We start from the raw sequence: 8,917 nt of genomic DNA, 5'->3' as shown, positions 1-8,917 counted from the left end.
GAATGTCCATGTGGAAGACTCCGACGCACAATACGGCTATTCGGATTACGGATACGGAGATGAACTGTATCCTCAGGCTGAATATCCGTACGGTCAGCCAAACTATCCCGACCACAGTTATGGTGGTGAGCAGAGCTATGTACAACAAGACTATCCCGACCCTGGTTACGGTGGTTAGTGGAGCTATGTACAGCAAGACTGTCCCGACCACAATTAAGGTGGTGAGCCTAGCTATGTACAGGAAGACTATCCCGACCAGGGAGAGGGCGGTGAGCAGGATGAGAAATGCTCTTACCCAATTACATTTTATTTTGATACCAACCAGAAATTTTCATCACGTGATGAGTTGGTGGATTATGTACAGAAGACGGGAAAGGACAATGGCTACGTCATTGTGATTAAAAGGTCAAGTAAAAAAAGAAGTAATTTCAAGGTTTGGTTTCAATGTAGGCTTGGTAGGGAGTACAAGAGTGTAGCTACAGTGACGAAACTAGGTAGCAAGAAAACAGGTTGCCCGTTTAAGTTGATAGGGTTTACGGAAACAAAGGGAAATGTTTGGAAGATAGAGGTGAAGGATGCGAGGCACAACCACACTCCTATTGAAAACATGGAGGGTCACGCGTATGCGAGATGGCTTTCTTCGGAGGTTAAAAGACTGATTGAGCAGCTGGCAGAGGAATGCTACCATCTAGTAGAATATCTACAATCTAATCAACGCACATATGCATTTCAAATCAAGGGTCCGATCATTGCAACCACCAATATCTTTTGGTGGGTAAGGAATGCTACCATCTATGCGGGTTTTCCATCCATATATTCTGTCCAACATATGACACATGATAAAAGCGCTTCTCTAGACAATATGAGATTATGTTCCGTTTTATTACAGTCGTCATGATCAACTACTGTACAGTGATCTTCATGACTTGTAGTTGTACAAGGATCTTCGATCTCTTCCAATATCAAATTTCTTCGTTTCCCATGATCATGAAACTTCGTTTCGTGAGGTGGTCTTCTTTCATGTATCCCAAAATAATTTGAAGGCTCACAAATTTCAATATCATTTTGGCGATTTTCTGAGTGTTTGCAAGCTTCTTTTGGTATCATCACATTTTTGTACCATTTAAGACTAACTGTAATTTGAGTACAACTTTCTCTCTCAAACCTTTCTAAAACTAGAAAAAAAAAATAAAACATTAACAACTAACAAAGATTGAAGAACAAAAGAAGAAAGTGTTGCTCTTTGTTACCAAACAGATCATCTAAAACACTTAACAGGACATTGTTGTTCAACAAGATTTTCTTCCGGTGATCTCTATTAAACTTCTTCGAGATTTTCTGTTTGCTATATATATAGGGTTGAGTTCATTTCAGAACTCTAAATAACTACAGAACTTTCAGAACTCATAATAAACAATTATTTTATATATAAGTTTTTGTATTTAGGATCTTTTTATCATGTATTATATGTATTTCTTTGATTACATACATGTTAAAAGTAGTTTACATATGTTTAATTGCCAAAATTATATATATATGTGTCATAACTAATTACATATATGTAAAAAAACTAGTTTACATATGTGTAATTATAAAATTACATATAAAAATGATAAAATTACTCTTAACATGTATATAATCGTAAAAATACATATAATAAATGATAAAATTATCCTAAACATAAAATATATAAATAAAAAGATTGTTTATTAGGAGTTCTGCGAGTTCTGTAAATATTTATGGTTCTGAAATGATCCTGGCCCTATATATATATATATATATATAGGGAGAAGATCATGTGAGAACCACCTCTTATTGTGAGAACCGCGAGAACCAATGTGAACACACCAAAAATGCCTAAAAATAGCTAAAAATCACACAAATTTTTTTTTTTGAATTTTTTAATATTTTTTATAAAATAATCGTTACTTTTCGAAGCCAATAAAAAAAATCTTTTTTTTAAATTTTTAAAAAAAAAAAAAAATTTTTTGGTTTCTAAAAGTAGCGATTTTAACATAAAAAATATTAAAAAATTCAAAAAAATTTTTTTAGATTTTTTTAGGTTTTTTGGGGTTTTAGTTTTTAGCATTTTAGCTTGTGGGGGGGGGGGGGGGGGTTAGGTTTTTGGGGTGGGGGAGGGGGGTTTAGGTTTTTTTTTTTTTGGGGGGGGGGGGTTAGGTTTTTTTTTTTTTTTTTTTTTTGGGGGGTGGGGTGGGGGTTAGGTTTTTTTAGCTATTTTAGGTTGTGTTCACATTGGTTCTCAAAGTTCTCACAATAAGGGTGGTTCTCGCATGAGCCCCTCCTTATATATATGTTTTGAATTAAATTGATTAAAAAAAAAACTATATATGTTTTGTAAAAATAAAAGAATTAAAATTATATATGTTTTATAAAAATAAAACAAAAATCTACAATTTTTCAAAAAAAAAGAACACAAACAAATACGATCAAACAACAAACCAACAACTCATTTTTTTCACCAAAACCACATTTTTTCCCCCAAAAATAAACAGCTAGCCAAAAACGCCCCGCTTTGACCAAAGCAGGGCGATTCGGTACGAGGTCACCAGACAAGGACTGACATGCTCAGCTTTTGTCTGTTGACTTTAACCTAAAGAGCCTTGCTTTTTTCAAAACGGGGTATTTTAGGGTGTGTAAATAGACCAAGTGGGTGTGTGAATAGGCCGGGGCAAATTTTAATTTTAACTTGGTATTAAATTCGAACTTGTTTCAAAATTTGAACTTCCTAGTAATTTCGACCCATCAAAATTCAAAATTCAAAAATATACTATAAAAAACACATGTAGATGCAGGTGAGTTAGACACGCATTTCATTATCTTGAGTATTATTCTTACATAAAAATTCCGTGATATTCTTAGACCATGCGTAGTGGTATAACACTATAATGCCCCCACCATGGGGCGTTTTGCGCCATGTGGCGTCCTAGTCAGCAAGGGGGCATTATAGCAAAAGTGGTGTAGTGGTATAATGCCCCATAATGCCCCATTCAATCATTTTACAATCATTTCACAATTATTTTTTTTTAAATTTAAAACATAAAATAGCATTCATTAATTTAAAAAAAATTACATTACTTGAAAAAAAAAAAACTAAAGAAAAAACCGAAAGTAAAAAAAAAAAGCTGAAAATAAAAAAAAACAGAAAAATAACTGAAAAAAATAAAAAAAAAACATAAAAAAAAATAATATGATCTAGAGTCCATATTTTTCTTTAATTTTTTGGCGACGCATTTGCGCAAGGATCAACGCATCGCCTTGTAGGTGGTCGCTAGGTTTGGACAAAAACTCGATGTCCTTTTCCATTTGCCTCGCCTCTTGCATCTCGTTAAATTTTTTTGTTTCGGCCATTCGTTCCTTCATAATTTCATAACGTTGGTGGCCGAGATCTCGAATGTCTTGGAGACGACGGTTCATCTCCTCGAAATCATCCTTTAACTCGAGATCGGAAGACGACTCGAGCGATTTTTTCCCGGCTCCCTTTCTTCTACCGGCGGGTCGGGCCAACTCTTCTTGAATGCCCTCGTCCACCGCCTCGTTTAAATCAACATTGCGGGCATCCGATGTCGGAGTTGACGGGTCAACGGAGGATGATGTTTTTGACCTTTTAGCCTGACGTCTACTACTAGACGTCATTGGGTTAACTACCGCCCACTTTGGACTTTTTCGAAGTAGCTCCCAACACTTGTAGTACGTGAAAGGGCCTTTTGTCCTCTCGAACTCCTCCAAACTCTTCGTTAAAACCCCCACGTCACCTTCACCACTCGGGCGATTATCGTAGTTACGTTGGAAGACTTCTTGAAACGCATGACACTTGTTGTTTATGTCGGTCCATTTGCTAGAAATCGAGTCTTTGTCCCGAGGTTCGCCTTGACCCCACGTGCTAAAGAAGAGTGCACGAACCCTATCCCAAAAACCGGACCCGTTTGAAAGTTTGCTAAAAAAAAAATAATAAGTTGTTTGTTAAAAAATAAAATAACAAAGTAAGTAAAATAATATTTATATAAAATATTTACCCGTCTCTTCGTCCTCCGAAATGTCGACATACGCCCGAGTCAACGCGTATTCCTCTTCCTTCGTCCATTTGATTATATTTTTTGTACGCCTCGGTGCGTCCTTATCCTTCTTCTTATGCGACCTTTTGCCGCGTTTCGATGTTTCTTGCACCGGTTCGGGTTGCGTCTCCGGTACGACTTCCACATCGGGTTCGGCTTCGGGTTGTGACGGTTGAGACCCGCCGGCTTGACCATAGCCGAAAGTTGGAGGAACAAACGGAGGGGCGCCACTTAAGTAAGCCGCGTAACTTAAAAAGCTAGGGTCCATGTCTTGAAGGTTGAATGGGGTTTGCGGTTGGGTTGTGTTCGGGTTTGCGGGTCTAGCGGGGACACCAAAAGGAGGGCGGAAAGGATGCATGGTTGTATAAAAATAAGAAGAAAGTGGGTTTTTTTATAAAAGTTGGAAGAAAGTGGGAGAGTTTGTGAAGTTTTGTATAAAAAATGGTGTGAATGTGAGTTAAATATATATAGGGGGAATTATTTAAAATAAAAAATAAAAATAAAGAAAGTTACCGTTTGAAGCAACGGTCGAAAGATGGTGGCCCCCACAATTTTAAGCGTTATTTTTAAAATGCCGGAGCCTTTTTTTTCGAAAATCACGCCTGATAACGCCCTCTGTAATGGGGGGTGGGGCGTTATAGGGCGTTTTCGGGCAAAAATTTTTAAAAAAAAACGCCCCATTATAGCAAGAAAACAGGTTGCCCGTTTAAGTTGATAGGGTTTACGGAAACAAAGGGAAATGTTTGGAAGATAGAGGTGAAGGATGCGAGGCACAACCACACTCCTATTGAAAACATGGAGGGTCACGCGTATGCGAGATGGCTTTCTTCGGAGGTTAAAAGACTGATTGAGCAGCTGGCAGAGGAATGCTACCATCTAGTAGAATATCTACAATCTAATCAACGCACATATGCATTTCAAATCAAGGGTCCGATCATTGCAACCACCAATATCTTTTGGTGGGTAAGGAATGCTACCATCTATGCGGGTTTTCCATCCATATATTCTGTCCAACATATGACACATGATAAAAGCGCTTCTCTAGACAATATGAGATTATGTTCCGTTTTATTACAGTCGTCATGATCAACTACTGTACAGTGATCTTCATGACTTGTAGTTGTACAAGGATCTTCGATCTCTTCCAATATCAAATTTCTTCGTTTCCCATGATTATGAAACTTCGTTTCGTGAGGTGGTCTTCTTTCATGTATCCCAAAATAATTTGAAGGCTCACAAATTTCAATATCATTTTGGCGATTTTCTGAGTGTTTGCAAGCTTCTTTTGGTATCATCACATTTTTGTACCATTTAAGACTAACTGTAATTTGAGTACAACTTTCTCTCTCAAACCTTTCTAAAACTAGAAAAAAAAATAAAACATTAACAACTAACAAAGATTGAAGAACAAAAGAAGAAAGTGTTGCTCTTTGTTACCAAACAGATCATCTAAAACACTTAACAGGACATTGTTGTTCAACAGGATTTTCTTCCGGTGATCTCTATTAAACTTCTTCGAGATTTTCTGTTTGCTATATATATAGGGTTGAGTTCATTTCAGAACTCTAAATAACTACAGAACTTTCAGAACTCATAATAAACAATTATTTTATATATAAGTTTTTGTATTTAGGATCTTTTTATCATGTATTATATGTATTTCTTTGATTACATACATGTTAAAAGTAGTTTACATATGTTTAATTGCCAAAATTATATATATATGTGTCATAACTAATTACATATATGTAAAAAAACTAGTTTACATATGTGTAATTATAAAATTACATATAAAAATGATAAAATTACTCTTAACATGTATATAATCGTAAAAATACATATAATAAATGATAAAATTATCCTAAACATAAAATATATAAATAAAAAGATTGTTTATTAGGAGTTCTGCGAGTTCTGTAAATATTTATGGTTCTGAAATGATCCTGGCCCTATATATATATATATATATATAGGGAGAAGATCATGTGAGAACCACCTCTTATTGTGAGAACCGCGAGAACCAATGTGAACACACCAAAAATGCCTAAAAATAGCTAAAAATAGCTAAAAATCACACAAAATTTTTTTTTTGAATTTTTTAATATTTTTTATAAAAAAATCGTTACTTTTCGAAGCCAATAAAAAAAATCTTTTTTTTTAAATTTTTTTATAAAAAAAAAAAATTTTTTTTTGGTTTCTAAAAGTAGCGATTTTAACATAAAAAATATTAAAAAATTCAAAAAAAAATTTTTAGATTTTTTTAGGTTTTTTGGGGTTTTAGTTTTTAGCATTTTAGCTTGTGGGGGGGGGGGGGAGGGGGGGGGGTTAGGTTTTTGGGGGTGGGGGAGGGGGGTTTAGGTTTTTTTTTTTTTTTGGGGGGGGGGGGGGGTTAGATTTTTTTAGGTTTTTTTAGCATTTAGCTTTCGGGGGGGGGGGTTAGGTTTTTTTTTTTTTTGGGGGGGGGGGGTGGGGTGGGGGTTAGGTTTTTTTAGCTATTTTAGGTTGTGTTCACATTGGTTCTAAAGGTTCTCACAATAAGGGTGGTTCTCGCATGAGCCCCTCCTTATATATATATATATATATGTTTTGAATTAAATTGATTAAAAAAAAACTATATATGTTTTGTAAAAATAAAAGAATTAAAATTATATATGTTTTATAAAAATAAAACAAAAATCTACAATTTTTCAAAAAAAAAAGAACACAAACAAATACGATCAAACAACAAACCAACAACTCATTTTTTTCACCAAAACCACATTTTTTCCCCCAAAAATAAACAGCTAGCCAAAAACGCCCCGCTTTGACCAAAGCAGGGCGATTCGGTACGAGGTCACCAGACAAGGACTGAAATGCTCAGCTTTTGTCTGTTGACTTTAACCTAAAGAGCCTTGCTTTTTTCAAAACGGGGTATTTTAGGGTGTGTAAATAGACCAAGTGGGTGTGTGAATAGGCCGGGGCAAATTTTAATTTTAACTTGGTATTAAATTCGAACTTGTTTCAAAATTTTAACTTCCTAGTAATTTCGACCCATCAAAATTCAAAATTCAAAAATATACTATAAAAACACATGTAGATGCAGGTGAGTTAGACACGCATTTCATTATCTTGAGTATTATTCTTACATAAAAATTCCGTGATATTCTTACACAATAAATAACAAAGACGGTGTATTTATTTTCGAATTGTGGGTCACAATCCTGCTACTACTAATAACCTCGTGATATGAGCCCTCCCTTTCTCTGTCACCTTAAATCTCTCTCTCACTCTCTCACTCTCTCTCTCTCCACACTCTCTCTCTACACTCCCAAATGAAACCCACCACCAAGTTCATCGTCCTCCACCCCTCCATCCACAAACCACCACTCACCACCACCATTACAACCACCACCCACCCCCGCCTCTACCTCTTCACCCTCTTCATCCTCCTCTCTCTCCTCTTAACTTTCTCTCTCATCACCACCCTCCCGTACACCACCACCACACCCACCCCCACCACCACCACCCCCCACCCACTACCCACCACCGTACACGACGCCCTCCTCCACTACGCCACCACCACCGCCCCAAACCTCACAACCCCACCTCGTATGACCCCCGCCGAACTCACCTCCATCGCCACCGTCCTCCGCCGCTGCTCCGCCGGATGCAATTTCCTAATCTTCGGTCTCACCCACGAAACCCTACTCTGGCACGCCCTCAACGTATACGGCCGTACTACGTTTGTGGATGAGAACCCGTATTTTATATCTAAACTAGAGGAAAAACACCCGGGTATCGAAGCGTACGATGTTCAGTTCACTACGAAAGTATCCGAACTGAAAGAGTTAATGAATTATGCGAGATCCGAACTAAGAAACGAGTGTAGACCCGTGCAGAATTTACTATTCTCCGAATGTAAACTGGCGATTAATGATTTACCGAATCATGTATACGACGTCGCTTGGGATGTTATTTTGGTGGACGGACCGCGCGGGTACTTCCCGAAAGCGCCTGGGCGACTGTCGGCGATCTTTACGGCGGGCGTGTTAGCAAGAAGTGTAGGAACCGATAAAACGCATGTGTTTGTTCATGAGTTTGATAGGGAGGTGGAGAAAGTTAGTAGTGATGAGTTTTTGTGTAGTGAAAATTTGGTGGAAAGGGTTGGTTCATTGGGGCATTTTGTGGTGGAGAAGAGGGATTTGAGTGTGGATGGGTATCAATTCTGTCGGAATCCGCCGTTGTCGGCAGTCGCGTTAACTGAACCCTAAACCTTAAATCCTAAACACTAAACGGCGGAAGAGTAGTTTATAGGTTATGTAAATACAAAAGTATTATATATATTGTGAGACAAGTTGTTGATGTTTTTAGCTTTTATGTTGTATTTATGTTTCATGTAATTGCATCTTCAATGATTGTTCAGATGCATTCTCTTAGTTTAATCATTAATGGATGATAAACTAAAGTTTTCTATATTGTGGGATTGAAGATAATGGGTTTGGAAGTTGAGATATAAACAACAAAAAGTCAAGATTATATACTTGTTTTAGTGTTTTTGAAACAAATAACGGGTTTGGAAGTTGAGATATAAACAACAAAAAGTTAAGGTTATATGCTTGTTTTAATAAAAGAAAAGGGTCATTGTTTATAGTTTATACGGGTTAATAGCAGTTTTGAAAGGGAGTTTTGTAGTTTAAAAATAAAAATAGAAAATCGAAGCTATCAATGTGTTTTTGATATTTTTTTAGGTCAAGTTTGAGTAGCTTTGTTTTGATTATAACGTTACACTGAACGTATTGTTTTGACTACTCACCGCCTTCACCGCTCCAACACCGGCATCCCCTTCCTCGTACGGCAACCCCACT

At 36.8% G+C, this 8,917-nt stretch overlaps 2 protein-coding genes across 2 annotated transcripts; one reads left to right on the top strand and one right to left on the bottom strand.

Moving 5' to 3' along the window:
- Positions 1-700: 700 nt before the first annotated feature.
- On the bottom strand, positions 701-4,381 carry LOC118490450. The gene is made up of 4 exons (XM_035988101.1): positions 4,035-4,381; positions 3,291-3,955; positions 888-1,175; positions 701-792 (listed from the first exon to the last, which is right to left on the bottom strand). The coding sequence occupies exons 1-4, from the start codon at positions 4,100-4,102 to the stop codon at positions 701-703; spliced, it is 1,113 nt and encodes a 370-aa protein (XP_035843994.1). The 5' UTR covers positions 4,103-4,381.
- A 2,850-nt stretch (positions 4,382-7,231) lies between these two features.
- Positions 7,232-8,525, top strand: LOC110929221 (protein IRX15-LIKE). Its single transcript, XM_022172356.2, has one exon. The coding sequence runs from the start codon at positions 7,385-7,387 to the stop codon at positions 8,321-8,323; it is 939 nt and encodes a 312-aa protein (XP_022028048.1). The 5' UTR covers positions 7,232-7,384; the 3' UTR covers positions 8,324-8,525.
- Positions 8,526-8,917: the final 392 nt, after the last annotated feature.

This window comes from Helianthus annuus, chromosome 3, assembly GCF_002127325.2.
Source record: "Helianthus annuus cultivar XRQ/B chromosome 3, HanXRQr2.0-SUNRISE, whole genome shotgun sequence".
Classification (NCBI taxonomy): domain Eukaryota; kingdom Viridiplantae; phylum Streptophyta; class Magnoliopsida; order Asterales; family Asteraceae; genus Helianthus; species Helianthus annuus.
Note: the sequence above shows the minus strand (reverse complement) of the source record. Positions and strands in the feature narration are given on the sequence as shown.